Raw genomic sequence first — 20,815 nt, 5'->3', positions numbered from 1 at the left:
AAAAAAAAAAAAAAGCCGTGCACCAGGGACTCTCGCCTGTAAATCCTAGCTACTCAGGATCCTAGCTACTCTGCGGATCGCGGTTCGAAGCCAGGCCAGGCAGGAAAGTCCGTGAGACTTTTACCTCCAGTTAACCACCAAAGCAGCCAAAAGTGGAGCTGTGGCTCCAGTAGTAGAGGCGCTAACTTTGAGCAAAAAAACTCCGTGACAGCGTCCAGCTCCTGAGTTCAAGCCCGACGCGCGCGTGCGCGCACACACACACAAACACACACACACACCGAGGATCAGCGCGTGTGCGCGCGCGCACACACACACACACACACACACACAGTGTCAGGACCCTGGATCCCGGGCACCACGGACACACACCCACACACACAAATGTCAGGACCCTTCTTCCTCCCCACCCTCTCCTCCCTGCCCCCCAGTGTCTACTGGGATCCCTGGCACCACGGACACACACACACACACACACACTGTCAGGACCCTTCTTCCTCCCCACCCTCTACACACACACACACACACACACACACACACACCAGGACCCTTCTTCCTCCCCACCCTCTACACACACACTCTCTCTCTCTCTCTCTCTCTCTCTCTCTCTCTCTCTCTGTCAGGACCCTTCTTCCTACCCACCTTCTCCTCCCCACCCCCCAGCGTCTACTGGGATCCTGGGCCCCAAGGGTAGTTCTAAAGGAATACTGTGCTTTGCATCGGGGCTGGGAAGGTGGCTCAGTGGTAGAGCGCTTGCCTTGCATGCATGAGGCCCTGGGTTTGATTCCTCAGCATAAGCAGAAAAAGGTGGAAGTGGTGCTGTGGCTCAAGTGGTAGAGCGCTAGCCTTGAGCTGAAGAGCTGAGAGACAGTGCCCAGGCCCAGAGTTCAGGCCCCACGGCCAACCAAAAAAAAAGAATCAAAAGTGCTTTGCAAACCTTTAATTTACTACTAGAGCGCAAATAGGATTAATTCCTAACGAACAAGGTTGGGTGTGTGTTTTTGTTTTTTTTTTATTTATTTTGGTACTAGTTTCCTAGGCTGTGAGCTTCTCAGGGTGATGACACATATTTTTCTTTTCATTCTTCTTTTTTCTTTCTTTGAGACAGTCCCCCAGTGGAGTCCAAAGTGGCCTCAAGCAGAAAATTCTCTCTTGCTTCACTTTCCCAAGGGAGGCTGGGAGAAACGATATTCTGGTGGCCACCATCAGCACATTACCTGTCTGAAACAGCACTAAATAGAACTCTCAAGTAATCCATTTCATCAAACATGGCCAGCCTCTAGCCATGTGTAGTTATTGAGTTTTGACTCTCTGTGTGTGTATGTGTGTGGTACTGAGGAATCATACCCAGGGCTTCATGCATGCTAGGCAAGCACTGTACCACTAAGCCACATTCCCAGCCCTGATTATTAAGATGTGCTTGGTGCAATGGAAGAACTGAATTTTTTTATTACTAGGGTTTGGACTGGGGGTCTTATGACTACTACATAGGCACTCTGTCATCCAGCCCAGATCTTTTTTTGCACTAGGTTACTTTTTTCAGATAGAGTCTCATGTTCTTGTTTTTGTGTTTTGTCCAGGCTAGGCTTCCTTCCTCAATGACTCAGGAGTGGCTGAGATTACAGATGTGAGTCACCTCACACTTTCTTATTTTACTTAATTTTAATAAATCAGCCACATGCTTTAGCTCACAGATCAGAAAATGTTTTCTGAATGGAAACAGAAATTACTGCACTAGTACATGAAGGAGGAGAGTTACCTATCAAAAGAAATAGAGAACCTGGGTCCTAGTGGCTCCTGCCTGTAATCCTAGCTACTCAGGAGGCTGAGATCTGAGGATTGTGGTTCAAAGCCAGCCTGGGCAGGAAAGTCTATGAGACTCTTACCTCCCTTTAACCACCAGAAAACCAGAAGTGGAGCTGTGGCTCAAGTGGTAGAGTGCTAGCCTGGAGCAAAAGAAGCTCAGGGACTGAGCCCAGGCCCTGAGTTCAAGCCTTATGACCAAGGAAAGAAAAGTGCCAGAAGCATGACTCAAAGGGCTCCTGGCTACTAGTGGCCCTGAATTTGAACCCCAATACTCCCTCCAAAAATCCTAAACATAAAACAACTGAAATTGTGTGTAGTGAACATAAAATGAATGTATTAAGCTTAAAGGAAACATGAACAGGAATTATGTAACTTTATATTTGAGATTAAATGTTAGTTTTATTAGGATGATTTCAATGAAAAAGTAAATGATGACAGACCCATCAGAAACTCAAATTCATAAAGACAAACCACAATATAAATAAATATATGACTTCAACAGGCATGTGCCCCTGTGCATGGGACTGGAGGTGAGGTGGGGCAGATATGTGTTTTCCTCTCACCTTTTGGTAATGACTAATGACTTGGTATTCTCCAAAACATGTGTTAAATAAACATCAATAAACTTCTTTCCTTCAAAGATTTTGAATTGAGTCTGAGAGTGACTTTTAATATTTATGATTGACCCAGACTGAGTCTGTTTGGACGCACGGTTTTCTGTTTTGATGTTGCTGTGATTACTGGTGTCAGTATTCTCTTTATTGCCTGTGGTTCATTGTTTAATCAGCCAAACACTGTCTAGCTCAGCTCATCAGACCCAACACTGTTAGACAATCTGATCCCTCATCCTACCTACCAGGTTCCAGTACAGATCAATTCTGAATTGCAAGTTCCTCTGGACAACACCTGAAGACAACACCGGCCTGCTCAGCTCAGCTTATCAGTCTGCATGTATCACTGGCTTTTCTCATTGCCTGGTCCCTGTCTTTATTAGCTATTCCCTCAATACCCTCTGACCTGTCATTTCAGCATAAAAGCCCATCTTGTGCCATCTTTAGCACCTGTCAATTTGCCTTTCTCTCATGCAAGCTTCTAGAAAGAGCCACACTATTTTTTTTTTCTACCACTTCCATTCCCATCCTTGTCTGCTCAGGCCACACTGGCTTCTAGCACATTCTTCCCTGACCCTAGGCATTTCTAGACCTAACAGCTTTTTTTCTGACTCAGTGAAGGACGCTGTCATCTATTTAGATGCCAGGTCCACACTAGGTTCACTTGCGCACATTGCTTGCCCTTCCCATGATCCAGTGTTCATTCACTGGGCCCTGGAGTTCCCACTTACAGATTATTGAGATGGACAACCATTCCCCTTAAAGTTCATTTAAAATGCACGTAACTAATTTCTTGTAATTCTATTTATAAGCTTCAATAACGTGGTGACTATAAACACTTAAAATATATTTGATTTCCTTAAGAATGCTAAGGGTGGAACAGAGAAGACACACATTTTTCCAAGCACCAAAGTAACTCTTAAAAATAAAATGAAGGGCTGGGAAGGTGGCTCAGTGGTAGAGCACTTGCCTTGCATGCCTGAGGCCCTGGGTTCGATTCCTCAGCACCACATAAGCAAAAAGAAAAAGGCCGGAAGTGGCACTGTGGCTCAAGTGGTAGAGTGCTAGCCTTGAGCTGAAGAGCTGAGGGACAGGGCCCAGACCCAGAGTTCCGTCCCCACGACCGGACCCCCAAAATAAATAAATAAAATAATAATAAAATGAAGCTGGATGTTGATGGCTCATGCTTGTTATCCTAGCTACTTGGGAAACTAAAAACTGGAGGATTGAGGTTCAAGGTCAGCTTAGGCAGAAGAGTTTGCCAGTCTCTCTTCTTAACCCATAGCTCGGTGACTGGTGCACCCTGAGAATTAAAAGGTTGTATGCTTGAGCAGATTGACCTAGTCTGGGAGATTTAGAGCGAATACATTGTATATTAGTAAATTCATGGAAAATATTTGGTTAGATCTATGGCAAATTTAACAACGCTGATAGGGTTACAATGGGATTAGATACGAGCTTCACTCTATATTAGGCAAGTCAATATTATTTGAATTTTTTTCCCAATAGGTTGGTATTATTCCTGCTTCTGGACATAAATATAAATATATGTAGTTTATCAGAAACCCAATTAGGTGGTTTTCACACCATCTCAGTGGTTGTTATGGCACTATGGGGGAGGGGCAAATTCAATACTTGCCTGAGGAGGTGGTGCTGTAGCTCAAGTGGTAGAGCGCTAGCCTTGAGCTGAAGAGCTGAGGTACAGCGCTCAGGCCCAGAGTTCAAGCCCATGACTGACAAAAAAAATAAATAAAAATAAATAAAATACTTGCCTGAAAGGGAAGATCAGGTTGATAAGAAGTCTAACACAGCCCCCAAAGTTCTCAACCGCCTCTCACAATGTCACACGTCTCAGTCATCTGTACAGCAATCAAGACCTTTCTGTGAGAAGATTCTCCAGATGTATCTAAAGTTGTTAATCAGTGTATTTTAGGGAGGTTACTATAGGTGAGCCCTTGGAAGAAGTCAGGTTCAGGCAGAAGTGACTCCCCACTGTCTTTGAAGTAGCACCAATCCTATGTGCGCTGCCCATGGCCAGGAACCAGATGTGGCCTCAAAGGACCTGAGCAGTCCCCAGCTGACAGCCACCAAGGTCACCAGGACGTCAGATCGACAACTGCAAGGAAAAGGACCTTAACTCTCAGCCAAGGTCACAGCCATGCACAATGCCTAGCATCTGATCATATAAAATAATATTTACCAACATGAACTCCAGAAAACAGGGGTTTCTTTGTTGCTGTTCTTGTTTTCTTTTTTTTTTTTGGTCCGGTCGTGGGGCCTGAACTCTGGGCCTGGGCGCTGTCCCTCAGCTCTTCAGCTCAAGGCTAGTGCTCTACCACTTGAGCCACAGCGTCACTTCCAGATTTTTTCTTTTTTGCTTATGTGGTGCTGAGGAATCGAACCCAGGGCCTCAGGCATGCAAGGCAAGCGCTCTATCACTGAGCCACCTTCCCAGCCTCCTTTTCTTTTTATCTTGGTTTATCTGTCTTTGGGAGGACAAGTGGGGATACAAATGGAGGGACAAAGGGTGAACGAATGCAACAGTAGTGTTCACTGTTGAAAATGAACTATACAACTTGTGGGTAGGGATGGGAAGGGAAAACTGGAAAAGAGTGAGGGAAGGGGTGACATTGTCCAAAAAGAATTATACTTTCAAGCTGGGCACTGGTGGCTCACACCTGTAATCTTAGCTACTCCGGAGGCTGAGATCTGAGGATAGCAGTTCAAAGTCAGCCAGGGAAAGGAAAGTCTGTGAGACTCTTATCTCCAAGTAACCACCAGAAAACCAGAAGTGGCACTGTGGCTCAAGCGGTAGAGCATTTGCCTTGAGCTGAAGTGCGCACGGACAGTACCCAAGCCCAGAGTTCAAGCCCCACAACTGACAAAAAACAAAAAGAATTATACTTTCAGCCAGGCACCGGTGGCTCATGCCTGTAATCCTAGCTACTCAGGAGGCTGAGATCTGAAGATCACAGTTCAAAGCCAGGCAGGCAGGAAAGTCTGAGAGACTCTTATCTCCAATAAACCACCAGAAAACCAGAAGTGGCACTGTGGCTCAAGTGGTAGCGTTGAGCTGAAGAGCTGGGGGACAGTGCCCAGACCCAGAGTTCAAGCCCCATGACTGACAAAAAAAAAAAAAAAAAGATACTTTCAGCAGTAGTTGTTGGAGCCTGTAGCACTGGCATTCTTCATGTTCCTCTCTGTTCAGTGGTACTTTTGGTGCCTTAACCTCCCTCTCCATTCTCTTCCTCTGTGCTACTCAGAGAAAATTGACATCACAACACACACTGAAGTGTGAACTGAGGGTGTTTTTTCCCCCTCCTTTAGAGTATGAAGCGGAGCTGCCTTCCTTTCTAGAATGTAAAGTCAAACCAGAAGCCGCAGTTCCTGTGAGTATTGATTAGGCCTCAACCTTCATCAGAGGTTCTGAAGTGAGAAGGACACAGGTAGCCTGTGAGGGTCCAGTGTCCAGAGTTGGGGAGGTGGGAAAGGGAAGGCACTGGAGCCATGACTTGAACAGTGACTGCATCTCTTCAATGGGTTGGGTACTCGTTGCCTGGATCATGGGACCCAAGGCTGCAGTGGAATCTTGGGTGGCAAAGGCCTCCATAATCAGTCCAGCACTCTGTCTGTGTTGGGGACAGATGCAGACAGAGCAAATTTGTCTGCACACCTGGGTGGGATAGATGAAGACTGTGGAAGAGAGAGGCCAGGCCAGGCCAGGAGGGGAGAACCTTGGAAATAAACCTTGAAATTAAATAAACACTTAATGGAGTTAAAAAAAATTTAAGGCTCTGAACCAGGTACTGGCAACTCATGCCTGTAATCCTAGGCTAAGATCAGAGGGTCATAGTTGAAGCCACCCTAAGGCAGGAAAGTCCATGAGACTCTCACCTTTAATTAGCCACCAAAAAGCAGGAAGTGGAGCTGTGGCTCGAATGGTAGTATGCTAGCCTTGAGCACTTAAATCTCTGGGACAGTGCTCAGGTCCTGAGTTCAAGCCCCAGGACTGACACATGCACATGGATGCTGGTATGAGGGACATGTCCTCACGTTGAGAGGTATGGGCAGAGGGCAGGCCTATGGAGCCCTGCCAGATCCTCACTTTACCCATTCTCTCCCCTTTTTCCCCCTCTGTGCCTGGCAATTCTGACAGCTGAGGCCCCTTTGTGGTGGGAAGAAGAACTCGAGTCCTTAGGGCTTGTTGAGTGCTGTGCCTACCTCTTTCCTTCACTTGTGGAACCACCCTTCATCCTGCTTATTTTGGACTGGCTGGCCAGTATCTTCCCCACAGATAGCCCTCTTAATCTTTTCTAGAAAAAAAGTCATGTCTCAGGAGGTTAAGAAGACAAAGACCTATAGCCATAAAGTCTGACCCAGAGTTGTATTCCCTTGTAAGTTTGTCTTTAAAGACTGCAATGATTAAACTGTTTCTATGAATTAACTCTGCTCCCTGCCCACACCAGGTTTCCCCACTGGAGGAATTGGTGTTTCCCAGCATCAGGGCAGAGCATTTAGTGCCATCAGCCCAAACCCCTGTGGACTCACATGTACCCTGTCCTAAGAAGATATTGGTGACACTCGATCCAAAAACATGTAAGAAAGAAACTCCAGTGTCATCTTTTATCATTGGGGTTGTAACATTCCAGAACCTTGAGATAGGGAAAGGGGTGATTAGATAGACCTCAGAGAATCTTCCTAAATGAGAATCCTTATTTCTAAAAGAAATCCCCTCATGCCACTGATTTATCTTGAAGTTTAAAATATAATAGAGAGGGCTAGTTGTCATGGCTCACACCTGCAATCCCAGCTACTCAGGAAATGACAGATTAAGAGAATCAGTAAGATAAAAAGTTAGCAAGACCCCTGTGTCAGCAAAACAAGCCAGAGGTGGTAGTATACATCTATAATCCTGGCTACTCAGGAAGCATAATATAGAGGACTGTGATCTGAGGCTGGCCTGGGCAAAAATTGCTAGTTCCTATCTGAAAAAGCCTGGGGCATGTCTTAAGGGGCAGAGCACCTGTGTGTATAGGTGTAAGGCCCTAATTACAACCTCCAGTATCACCATAAAAAATTTGAGATGATAATAGCAATGCGCATACGCTTGACTAAGTGAACTATAAAGGAGAAGGAAAGGAAGAGGAACAAATGCAAAATGGGGAGAAAATGCCTTGTTGCTCCTCCCTGAGCTGTAGGCCGGGGTTCTTCCTCCCCCAGCTCCTCAGGCCCACTCCTTGTACCTGGCCTGCTGCTGGTGGTTTGTTCTGTGCCTGCACCGCATGTTGGGTCTTGGCCACTCACTGCCATGGTCATTATATCTTTCCCCCAGCTCCCATCTCAGCACTCTTTCCTTATACCCTGGGGTGGTACCAAAGCAGCAAACATCTCTCCAGATAAACATGGGTCATTTGGAATCTGCAGTAGGAATGAGTTTGTTGTCTATTTGTTTTAGGCTCCCCTAGAGAATATTTGGAAAATTTCATCTTTCCAGTTCTGCTTTCTGGAATGGTCAGCCTGCTTCACCAAGCAAAGATAGAAAAGTGCTTTGAGGTGAGTTGTATGGCCAGGGTCTCTTTATTTCAAATTCTCAGTTACTCACTTAAATCAGAGGGCAGCCATGACCTTAGTGCCATCAAGTTGTTGCATTCAAAATGTAACAACTGTGGCTGGGAATGTGGCTTAGTGGTAGAGTCCTTGCCTAGCATGCATAAAACCCTGGGTTTGATTCATCAGGACTATGTACCCAGAAAATTCAGAAGTGGCACTGTGGCTCAAGTGGTAGAATGCTAGGACTGGCAACAACAACAACAAAATTAATAACTTCCATCTGTCCAGTCACCAGGGCCCTGAAGAGAATATCCCATTGCGTGGCCTACCTCCTGCCCTTCTTCTGTGCATCTGGCATCTCCTGGCTTCCTCAGGTTTTCCATTCCTGTGTTGTGTGAACTAATGAAAGCACTCCTCACTTCCCATTTGGCTCTGATTGTTCCTCCTGCTCTAGCTTCTCTCTGTGTACCCTGTGTCCACTGTCAAGCAAGTAACTCATGCCCAGTGTTCAGTCTACCAGGACTCATTGCACTGTACCTGATATGTGTCTATACCAATCTCTGTACCCCACATGTTCATCCCCTCCATTTGTGGGATGTGTTGGGGCACATGTCCCTGTGAGCTCTGAGTTCTGGACTTTTGGATGCCCTACACCAAGTGAGTAAGGTAATGAAAGACATTTAATGGGGCTGGGAAGGTGGCTCAGTGGTAGAGCTCTTGCCTTGCATGCATGAGGCCCTGGGTTCGATTCCTCAGCACCACATCAGCAAAAAGAAAAAAGCCAGAAGTGGTGCTGTGGCTCAAGTGGTAGAGTGCTAGCCTTGAGCTGAAGAGCTGAGGGACAGCGCCCAGGCCCAGAGTTTAGGCCCACGACTGGACCCCCCCCCCAAAAAAAAAAGACATTTAATGTTGGCCAAGCCTCTGGTCTGTGTCAGGCCCTTTCAGAGTGCTGTCACCCAGTTCCCCCTGTTCCTGTCAGTAGCTTTCTGCACATGAAGAAATGGAGGGTGGCAGAGCCTCACACCATGATCAGGGGCAAGTGGCAGAGCTGGGATTCAAATCCAGATTAAATGTTCCAAAATGACAAAGGCTGGGAATGTGGCTTAGTGGTAGAGTGCTTGCCTAGCATGCATGAAGCCCTGGATTCAATTCCTCAGTACCACATACAGAGTAAAAAAAAAAAAAAAGCCAGAAGTGATGCTTTGGCTCAAGTGGTAGAGCACCAGCCTGGAGCAAAAGAAGCTCAGGGACAGTACCCAGGCCCTAGTTCAAGCCCCAGGACTGGCAAAAAAAAAAATGACACTCAAATGTTAGCAGACTGGAAGCCTAATTGATATGACACTTCCTGGAGCCTGGAGAAGCAATCCCAAGTTAATGGTGTCCCTCAGTTGGAGCCCCTGCCTGAGAAGGACCTGTGCCTGGACCCAATGCTGCTTTTACATGCTGAGGAGCTACTTTATACACTTTATACACGTTTTGGCAAACATTCTGTTTTCCTGTGAGGCCTTGTCATTACATGGCCCTTCTCACCTCCTAGTCACCACATGTTAGAGCTGTCTCCAGCTCGCTGCCACTTGATCCACTCAGCCCAATACTCCTCACAGTCCTCTCTCTCTCTCTGATACCTTGTCTCTTCACCTCAGGCAGACCTGTCAGAATTTGGATAGCAAATCATGTCAGCCTTCTGTCACTATAATGAGACACCTGAGACAAGTGATAACACAAAGAGATTTACTTCCACTCACAGTTTTGCAGGTTCTAGCCCAGGATCAGTTGGCCCTATTGCTTTGGGCCTGTGGCAAGGCAGTGCCTTATGGTAGGAGTCTGTGGTAGAGCAAAGCCAGGAATGGGCTGGAGTTCCATAGCACGCGCCCTCTAACACCTTTGAGAGCAAGCATCACTCAAGAGATCCAGCCTTTACCACATGACCCGTTGGTGGGGGAGGCATCCAACATCTAAACCACATCCTTTAAGGAATAATTTGGGGTGCCGCACTGTCCCACAGTACATTGTTTGACAAAGAGGCATTCACACAATGAAGCAAGAGCACCAGCCCAGCCTTCTCCTGTCTGTCTCCTGCCCTTGATCTGCCTCCTTCCCCGGCACTGCCTGTAGCCACACTGAGCCAGTCCTTGTCCCCCACTCACACTCACTTCCTTGGCACTGTTCAAACATGCCTTCTTTCTTCAGAAGACACTCCTTCCGCTCCTCTTCCCCACCTGTTTCAGTTCTGTTTTGTTTTTGTGCACTCAGCTCCATGATGCCTATCTCAGACTGGCAGTTCCCTGCTAGGCCCAGTGCTCAGATTTCAGAGAATTCATCTGTTCCTCGTTTTATGGCAAATTAAGATAGCTTTGATTAAGACATTCTTAACCCACATGCACATATACTTAATTTTACACATGCCAGTCTCCATTGATATTTTTAAGAACCTTGAGGACAGATTCTTTGATTTCCTTGGTCCCCCTTTCAATGTATATTTCCATGTATATTGCTCATCGTGAACATACAGTTATCCTCAGGAAAGCACTGCTGTGCCTGAGCCCTGACTATAACCCACATCTCTTCTCTGTATGGGACCCATCTCTGGAGAGGCTCTGATGGAAGAAGGAGAAAGAGCTCACCCATGTAACTCATGAGTTTGGCTAACCTGGGAGAAAGAGCAGCATGCGGTTCATGGCGCTGCCCCCCACAACATACATTTGCTATTATGCAGTCAGTAAATTGGGCCTTGGTTCAGGGTGTAATTGTTAGAAGCAAGACTCTGGAATCAAAGTTGCCTAATTTTCAAGTTTGCCTCTCTAGGTATGGTGGCTTACGCCTGTAATCTCAGCTACTAGGGAGGTTGAGGCAAGAATCATAAATTTGAAGACAGGAAGGGCAACTTAGGGAGACTCTGTCTCAGATAAACTTTAGACAAGGATGGAGCTGTAGCTGAGGGTAGAGCCCTTGCCTAGCATGCATGAGCACCTCCATCCCTGTGGTGACACAGCAGAGGACAGAGGTGGTCATGTTTGTGGTGCCCAGGGCAGGCCTAGAGCATGAAAAGTTCTCAACAAAGGTCCTCTTAGTTATCATGGGTGCTCCAGGGGAGGGGATGCAGGGGGAGGGGTTGTACCTATTACCTCAGTGGCCTTGCTCTTGCTGGCAGGTGACCTCAGAGCCTGGCCGTGTTTCTTTCCCAATGTACCGGAGTTGGAGGTTGTCTTCAAAGTAGCTCCCAGAAATGCCGATGGCTGCTATTCATAGCTATTTTTGGGAAAACAGATTACCTTTCACTACACAATCTAAACTGCCTACAATTCTTTACTATTGTTCATTCTCTTCTTTGACTTCCCTGGCCCACTTAATCCTGACCACTTTCATAAAGAGCAGCATGGTCTTCTCTGTGTGGTGTTAAACAGGTGGCAGGCGTGGCAAGCTGGGTGGGGGTAAGGCTGGAGAAGTCAAGGAGGAAGCTCTCAGCATGGCCCCTGCCGTTGTCCCATGGCTTTGTCTCTCTGGGCTTCAGTTCTTTAAGTAAAGTGAGAAAACCAGACTGTCTCACAGTCCCAGCTCTAGGTGTGTCCCCTTTGCTATCTTACTGTTGACCAAATTTTGTTAGTGAGCTGTGTCTTTAATCAGACGGAGCACAGGATGGAATCTAAAACTATCAAATGGACACAATGGTATGTCTCTGTTGTCATGTGAAGAATATCTGTAAGCAGGCAAAGTGGCTCAGAAATAATTGTTTTCATCCAGGCTACGTGGCTCAAGCCTTTAATTCCAACTACTTTGGAGGCAGAGATCAAGAGAGTTGTGGTTTGAGGCCAGCCCAGACAAAAATGTTAGCTAGACCCCATCTGAACAAACAAGCCAGGTGTGGTACTGTGCACCTGTCCTCCTCATTATGTGGGAGGCTGTAGAAGGAACATGGTCTGAGGCTGACCCTGGATAGAAGAGCAAAGCCTTTTCAATAAAAGCAAAAACCCTAAAAGCTAAAAGGGCTGGGGTCTGGTCAAGCGGTGGAGGAGATACCTAGCATGCAGAGGCCCAGAGTCCAAACCCCACAACCAGAGAGTGAGAGAGAAAGAAAAGTTCTGTTCAACAAATATACATGGAACCCTTCTGTGTGCCGATCATGGCACCCAGTCCCTGTGGGCACAGAGAGGTCAGTAGCTGTCCTGGTCCTCCAGAAAGCCACAGGTGTGGGGGCTGGTCAAGGTTTCCAGGTGGGTGGGAAGGTGATGACAGGCTAAGGTTCTTGCTTTCCTCCTGGGCTTGCCCCCCCTTTTTTTTTTGCCAGTTCTGGGACTTGGACTCAGGCCTGGGCACTGTCCCTGAGCTTCTTTTGCACAAGGCTAGCACTCTGCCACTTGAGCCACAGTGCCATTTCTGGCTTTTTCTGTTTATATGGTACTAAGCAATTGAACCCAGGGTTTCATGCATGCTAGGCAAGCACTCCACCACTAAGCCACACTCCCAACTCATGGGCTTGCCATTTTTCTTCCTCTGAAACATGAATGAACAAAATAGCAAGAGGGAACTTGAGGCTGCAAATTTGATTTCTCCACCGTGGGGCAGCTGGAACCCTTTGTATAGTATTGTTGTACCTTACCCAGCTGTTCTGTTGATCATTTAAACACAATCAGCTAACAGGTCCAGTCATGAAGATTTTACCTTGCAGGTTGCACAGCTAATGTTTGTCCATAAATAATGTTGTAAGGAGGAGGTTAGTAACACTCTCAGTCTCCAGGCAGCGACAAAAACTCCTTTAAAGCATCCGAGAAATTTCTATTTGTATTAGAGATTAATGAGTCAGGCCTTGGGCCAAGCCATTTCTCATCTTTGACATCCGTAGCCCAGCAGCTGGCGCCCTGTCAACACCAGATGCCACATTGCTTGTGTGCAGTTTACGTCTGATCAGGAAAGACCACGAAAGCTGTGCAGGCTCTTAGGAGTGCTGATAAACTCTGCAGGCAGGCAGGCAGGCACTCTGGGGTCCAAAATCCTGGTGGGGGCTGGGAATGTGGTTTAGTGGTAGAGTTGCTTGCCTAGCATGCGTGAAGCCCTGGATTCAATTCCTCAGTACCACATAAATAGAAAAGGCCAGAAGTGGCACTGTGGTTCGAGTAGTAGAGTACTAGCCTTGAGCAAAAGAAGCTCAGGAACAGTGCCCAGACCCTGAGTTCAAGCCCCAGGACTAGCAAAAATAAAAAATAAACCCTTGCAAGTGTGCCGAGTTTGTTTCCTCAGTTGGCCCAGGTACTGGGAGGGAACTGGAAGTATTTCATAATGTCACAGGCACCACAAAAACCACCAGCTTCCCACCCACTTCCTTCCGGTCAGGAGGCAGTAGGAAGCTCCGTCTTTGAATGCCACATGGGTGTACCGCAGGGGAATGCTCCTTTCATTTCCTTAGGTATTTTGTGTTTTTGTTTTGTTTTTGCAGCATTGGGGATTGAACTCCAGGCTTTGCACTTGCTAGGCAAGCACTCTACCACTTTAGCCACACTCCTACACCCTAATCTTAGGATTTCTTAATCTAAGCTAATTTCTTCCATCCCATCTATCTTTCATGAAGTCTTAAAGGGTTATTTTTTGTTGGTTTGGTTTGGGTTTTGGTGCAGGTACTAGGGTTTGACCTCAGGGACTGGAAGCTCTCCCGGAGCCTTTTCACTCCAGGCTAATGTTCTGCCACTTGAGCCACACCTCCACTTCTGGCCTTTTGGTGGTTAATTGGAGATAAGAATCTCTTAAGACTGTCCTGCTCAAGCTGGTTTTGAACTTTGACCCTCAGAATCTCAGCCTCCTGAGTAGGATTATGGGTGTGAGCCTGGTGCCCAGCTGCTAGGAATTTTACTGTGTAGGAACTGAGTTCTGAAAGAAGGAATGACTTAATTGCATAGATAAGGTCACTGAGCTGAGATGCCCATGAGTGCTTCCAAGAGATGACTGAGGCAAGTAAGACACTTGAATAGTTGTACTCTGTGTGTGTCAGGAGAGGCACCACCCAACCCTCAGTAGGACTCTGATTTTGAAATGGCCATCCTTCTTGGATGTACTTCCTATATGCCAGGCAGTGCTTTACACTGTGATCTCACTCAGACATCACAAGAACTCTGTCACAACTTTTGTGACTGAGGTCCAGCGAGGTCCCCACGTTCATGACTGCTACAGGGAAGAGCTAAGGTTCAAACCCAGGAATCTGCCTCCAGAGCTGACATTCATTTATACCCTGTCTCATAGTAAGAAGACTGCTGGTACTGAAAATAGTTCCCATTGTATGGTGGGGACTATCAAAGAAAGGTGAATATGTGAGCATTACACAGCGTGTCCATAAAGTGTTAAAACATCACATGGGGACTGGGAAGGTGGCTCAGTGGTAGAGCGCTTGTCTTGCATGCATGAGGCCCTGGGTTCGATTCCTCAGTACCACATAAGCACAAAGAAAAAATCTGGAAGTGGCGCTGTGGCTCAAGTGGTAGAGTGCTAGCCTTGAGCTGAAGAGCTGAGGGACAGCACCCAGGCCCAGCATCAGGCCCCATGACCAGACCCCCCCCCAAAAAAAAAAATCACATGGGGATGGTGGGCATGGCTCAGGTGAGAGAATGCACAAGACCTTAAATTCAATTCCCAGTACCCTCCCCTACTAGCAAAGGGCATGAAGCATCACATGGTACCTCTGAAATATGTGTAATTTTTGTGTGTCAATTTAAAAAATACTTAATGGGATTTTGGTTTCTGCATTTAAAAACGCATATGGCTCAGATTTGCCATCAGAACTGGACTGAATATTGTGGGTTTTTTTTTTAAACCCATACCTTCATAAGCAAGCTCCTCTTTTCCTTTTAACAAAGAGCATTGGTCACTTCATTCCCTAAACTTGGCTGGGAGTGGCTTTGGTTTTTCTTTTCTTTTTTTGGGGGGGGGTCTGGTCGTGGGGCTTGAACTCTGGGCCTGGGTGCTGTCCCTCAGCTCTTCAGCTCAAGGCTAGCACTCTACCACTTGAGTCACAGTGCCACTTCCGGCTTTTTTTTTCTGCTTATGTGGTGCTGAGGAATTGAACCCAGGGCCTCATGCATGCAAGGCAAGCACTGTATCACTGAGCCACCTTCCCAGCCCCCATGGCTTTGGTTTTTCAAACTCAAAAATTCTTTTTCAAAGTACCAGGCTTTGAAGAGAAAGTTGAAAGGCCCTGTCCTGATGGAGACCCCGAGGTTTGCTTTCAAAATAAAGGGCCCTGGCTATGTGGCAGGACTTTACTTCTGTGGCCTAGATCTTTGTCCTTGGGGGCCTGGCATTGTGCCAGGTAGCTGTAGCAGCAGCCTTCTCTAACTGCCAAGTTGAGAAACATTGACATTGGCCATAAGTTGAGTTTTAGTTATTATACACAGCACCAGTGTACATTCTGCTATGTAATAAACTTCCTCAAGAGTTTTGGTTTAAAATTACACTTTTTTTTTCCTCTCTCACTTGTGCAAGGTAACAATTGGGCTGGACTTGCTGAACAATTCTTTCTTTGGCAGCTTTTTTTTATGTGTCTGTGGTCAGTTACCCTGGAGGTTAGAGGTTGGAGGTCAGAGCCTGGTCTGTGTTGGCCTCAGTGGGATTGAATCTTCTCTGTTCTTGCTCTCTCAGCCCCCAGCAGGTGAACGCCAGATGGTTGCTCTGGAAGCTGGGCTGGTTGCTAGGACTTGTGTGGAGGTCAGCTGTCCCTTTGAAGGCAGTATTAAAGCAAGTCAAGGAAATCTCTTGATGAGAAGAGCCTTACGGACAAGGAAGGGTTGAGAATGGTGGCCCTTTGCCCAATTATCTCCTACATTAAAAAAAAAAAAAGGAAAGCTGGGCATTGGTGAGTCATGCCTGTAATCCTAGCTACTCAGGAGGCTAAGATCTGAGGATCACAGTTCAAAGCCAGCCTGGGCAGGAAACTCTGTGAGACTATAAATCACTCTCCAATAAATCACTCAGAAAACCAGAAGTGGCGCTGTAGCTCAAGTGATAGAGCACTTACCTTGAGCTGAAGAGCTGAGGGATAGTGCCCACACCCAGAGTTAGAGCCCCACAACTGACAAAATAATAATAATAATAATATGGGGAGCAAGTGTTGTGCTATATGCCTGTAATCCTAGCTTTCAGGAGGCAATGGCAGGAGGATAAAAAGTTCAAGGTCAGCCTGGATTACATTGGAGACATTGTCTCAGTTCCATTCTTCTAAGAATCTAAGAAGGTATTAATAGTAATAAAGGTTCCACAGCAGATAGCAGGTTTGACTTCTAAATTGGTTACCTGTGAGCAACTCTCTCCTCTCTGGACTTGTAAAGCACAGGTGGGACTGTGGAGAGGTGTGACAAGCTCATGGTGCAGGGTCAGCTCTGGAGTCCCACCACCAGGGGTCAAACTCCTATTCTTATGTTGACGGATAAGTGACTTTGGACATGGAATTTAGCTTCTGTGCCCTACTCTGCAAAGTGGAAATGACACACATAATGACATCACATAGTTGTGAGTTCCTGGTACATCAAAAACAGTGGAGGAGATGTCAGTATCCATGGCACACGGTTCCAAGGAGACCGCCATTGAGGAAAGACCACACATGCTCAGGATGCAGAGCTCAGCCTTGTTCTGAGGATGCTGATTCATTTTCTCCATAATGCCATAATGTACTCACTCGAGCACATTATCTGCCCTTTTGGCTTGGGAGAGTTGTCATAATTTTTTGTTTATTTTTGGGGGGAGGGGGGTATCACTATTTGCTCTTGGAAGACACATTTTTGCACAAAACTAAGGGCAGGAAAACAGCAGATCACAGGATGATTTAAACACGGCTGAAGCTAATGTGCACTAAGAACCTCTCATCAACTGAGCTGCAGAATGTCCCAGCTGGCTTCCAACCTCCATCCTCACATCTCAGCCTCCTGAGCAGCTAGGCTTACAGGTATAAGCCACCCACCCTCAGCTTAACCCTTCTTTTCAAGTCTTGGAATTCTCCAGGTTTTTGTGGTCCTAGCTGCCTAAGAGGCAGGATGCATAGAGTTGGGGGCTATGTCTGCCTGATTTGCTAAATGTATGACCTTGAAACTCACTAGCATGGTGACCTTCATCTTCTCAATCTCAGATTCTTTCTGTATAAAATGTAAATTATAACACCAATTTCTTCACACAAGGGAGTTGATGAGGATTTAATGAGAAAATATGCCGAAAGCCAATATTGCTCAGTGCCTGGCCAGAGCTAAGCCAATTGCAGTCATCAAGTGACAGCATTAAATCACAAGAAAAGGTCTGGCTTGAAATGAGTATGTACATAAGGAAAAGGTGGGCTGGGAGGTCTCAGAAGCAGGTGCCTGATGGGCAAGGTCCTGGGGACCCATAGGCAGGTTGGAAGCTTGCTAGGTCTGGGTCCCCAAGAGACTCCTTCAACAGTGAGAGCCTTGGGGTTTTTTGTTGTTGTTCTGCTGATCAGGGAGGTTTCTCATCATAGACTGTACCTCATTGTGGCTGTCAGGAAGAATAAATGATGTGTCACTTAAGGAGGCAAATAGAAAGACATGACTAAATGGTGTCCACTTTGAGATTACCCTTGGAGTCTCAGCCACAAATTTTTGTTTTCTATTGATACTAGGGTTTGATCTCAGGGCCTAAAGACTTGGTAGGCAAGAGCTCTGCTGCTTGAGCTATGTGTGCCCCCAATCTCTTTTGCTTCTAATTTGTTTTAAGACAGGGTGTCTTGCTTCTTCATTCTTACTCTACTAAACTACCAAAAAAGTTGGAAGTGGAGTTGTGGCTCAAGTGGTAGAGTGCTAGTCTTGAGTAAAAGAAGCTCAGGGACAGTGCCAGGGCCCTGAGTTCAAGCTTTCTGGCACTTACTGAACCAGCTCAGGCCACTTACCTGCTTTGGGACAAGCCCTGGGAGCCAGGGGAAATTGGAAGGCTAGGGAAAGAGCACCTTGGCCCCACCCCACCCCCAAGCACCCAGCTTTAAAATTGAGGAAGAGTTGAAGGTGCAGTTACTAAAAGGAGGCAGAAAGAATGCTATTCCAGGCTTCTGTGCTATAAACTAGCAGAAAAGTAGCTGCAGTAACAAAGGGGATTAGTAGCTCAGAAAATTACAGGGTCCTGAGGTACAGAGGCTTCAGGACGGGCTGGACTCAGGCGTAGTGATATGGAGCTGAGGACCTGGTTTTCTTCTGCCTCTTCAGTGGGCTTCTCACAAGGTCTGCTTTGTCCTCAGGCCAGCTTCTGCCAGAGAAGTGCCAGAGCCATACCACAGGCCTCCATTTGGCCTCCACCTTCCATACCATCCAGGCAAGAAAGAACAAATTCTCTCAGAAGAACAAAGGACATGATTTCCCAGAAGTCTCAGTGCCATCTCTCCTGCCACATCCTGTCTCTCTGAAGGGATCATGTGTCCGTTCTGGATTCGGGGAATCCCATGGGTGGGGTAAAGGGGGACCAGGTTGGTTTAAGTCTAGGTGGGAGGGTGGTGGGATTATCTGACTGCCTTATTGAGGCACTGTTCTGGAGGTACAGATGGGTGAAAGGTCCGGAGGCCTACAGCTCAGAGTTGGGGGACTCTGAATTAACCATAATGTGACTGTGTATGGCTCAGTTTTGTTTGTTTTTATCCTGGTGCTGGGGCTTGAACTCAGGGCCATGTGCTCTTGCCTGGCTTTTCCTCTTATGGCTGGTGTGCTACCATTCCTTCACTTTCAGCCTTGTACTAGTTCACTTGAGATAAATCTCCTGAATTTGTCTGCCCAGGCTGGCTTCCGTGATCCTCAGATCTCAGCCTCCTCAGTAGCCAGGATTACAAGCATGAGCTTCTGTGATTCAATCCTTTACTCCTAGTTGTGTAGACCATAGCAAATGTCACCCAGCAGGGTCGCCGGTGCACCCTGCTTCATTTGGAAAGAAATCAGTTTTATGCATAAGTAAAGCAATGGTGGGAAAGCAATCAAGGCTCAGCTTTAAATGCAGATTAGATGTAAAGTCTGGGCAGAGGTGGTATGAATGCCATGTTTTCCACTTGTTCTCCCCACACCCACTTCTCCTTTGCCTCTTGGCAGCTCATCAAGTTTCATTCCTGCAAAGAGCACTGGTTAGTACCAGGTAACAATTCTAATCCTTTGATTGTGGTGGCATAGCACTAAAATTTGCTACTGAATTGCTCATGATCATTTGTTGTAGTTGTTTTCCTTTTTTTTTTCTTTTTTGCTGGTCATGGAGCTTGAACTCTGGGCCTGGGCACTGTCCTGAGCTCTTCAGCTCAAGGCTAGCACTCTACCACTTGAGCCATAGCACCTACTTCCAGCTTTTTCTGTGTATGTGGTGCTGAGGAATCGAACCCAGGGCCTCATGCATTCAAGGCAAGCACTCTACCCCTGAGCCACTTTCCCAGCCCCGTTTTCCTTTTTTTAAAAACCAAATTACTGAATATCTTTTCAAATGTACAAAGGATAATTTAGCTCATTCAGCCTTGGTTCCACAGAACAGCAGTGAACAGGTGCCATGTGTGAGGAGATGGCCCTCACTAGAACCAAATGTATCAATTAACATCATGATCTCTGATGTTCCCAGCTTCCAAAACTGTGAAGAATAGATGTCTGCTGTCTATAATCACAAGATGACCAAACATTTTTCTATTCCTTACAAGAGCAAAAGGTCTTAACCTACACAATCAACACGGTGGCACACCCAGCGACACTTAACTTCACAAACTCCCAGCATAGGCCTTTAGAAATATTTTTCCCTCAAACCAGGTGGGATTGGAATTCACAATCTTTTTACCTTAGTCTCTTAGTGCTGGGATTACAGATTTGTGCTACCTTCCTTGGCTACTGGTAGAATGATAAAGACACTGAGCAGTAGAGAGATAGCTCATTGTCAGCACGTGTTTCAATCTCAGAGAAGGTCTCCAGCTACCCCATTCACTACAGGGAATGGGGAAGTTGTTTGAGTTACTGGATAGCTAAGGGAACTAAATGGTGGTTAGGCCCCTTAGTTAACCAGTCTCCTCTTTCGCCCTTGGTGACAGTGATAACAGGTAGGTCAGGGCTGGGGTGGGGGTGGGGTTCTGGTACATGGCCTATGGAAGGATGGGAGGGGCTTTCCTCTAACCCACATTTGTGGCTACCCTGAAGTCCATGCTAACAGCAAGGAAGCACTTGACTTGGGGTAGAGAATTAAATTGACTATTAGATATAGATTCTATTGTTTTCAAATGTTAGTTGTTTATCTTCCCAGACTCCAGTCCTCTGCCTGTCTCCTCCTATATATGTGTCCAACATAAGAAATGGTCTTAAATACTGTCTAGATTGAGCACATGTTAATTTCTGCCCTTTCTCTCTTTGAAGTTTGGGTCTTTTATCATATGTACCCCTTACCTGCTTTATTTATTTACTTTTGGTAAATGTGTTAGTGAAGTTTATTAGGAAAGGAATACACTGTTAATAGACTGAAAGTCATCTCTAGGTAGAGAACAACCATGATTTTTATCCCAGTACAAGTATCATTAATGATTAGGGACTTGGAGCATTAAACCCCTCTCCAGGACAAACCATTGGGGGCAGTCATTGTCCCTGGGGGAGGGAGGTTTACCAGTGACTTCTAGGCTGTGTTTAACTAAGTTACAAATCCATTGTTTTAAGAACTATTTGTTGACTCACCTTAGGCTATCTTTAATCCTTCCTGAGTGAGGTACTTAAAAAACAAAACGAAAACAAAAGTTTTCTGGACCAGGGGGCCCCTTAGGCTGTTTTAAAAGCTGAAGGATAATGTTTTCTTAGAGACCTGGTGATCTCTTCTCCTAGTTAGGTCCCCTGGGTTTCCCATCGTTTCCTCCTCCTGGGCTCGAGATCCTAAAATCTGTG

The 20,815-nt window shown here is 46.3% G+C and overlaps 1 protein-coding gene across 1 annotated transcript in view; it reads left to right on the top strand.

Annotated features, from left to right (window-relative positions):
- The window catches only part of Iqck (IQ motif containing K), a 77,748-nt gene that overhangs the window by 1,843 nt on the left and 55,090 nt on the right, over positions 1–20,815 (top strand). Inside the window, exons 4-6 of the mRNA XM_013011192.1 lie at positions 5,742–5,803; positions 6,881–7,010; positions 7,870–7,967. Coding sequence (XP_012866646.1) covers positions 5,742–5,803; positions 6,881–7,010; positions 7,870–7,967 — 290 coding nt within the window. The remainder of the gene's footprint in view (positions 1–5,741; positions 5,804–6,880; positions 7,011–7,869; positions 7,968–20,815) is intronic.

The sequence above is a fragment of the Dipodomys ordii genome, unplaced genomic scaffold, assembly GCF_000151885.1.
Source record: "Dipodomys ordii isolate 6190 unplaced genomic scaffold, Dord_2.0 Scaffold14, whole genome shotgun sequence".
NCBI classification, from domain to species: domain Eukaryota; kingdom Metazoa; phylum Chordata; class Mammalia; order Rodentia; family Heteromyidae; genus Dipodomys; species Dipodomys ordii.
The sequence above is the reverse complement of the archived record's forward strand: the minus strand, read 5'-3'. Positions and strand labels throughout refer to the sequence as shown.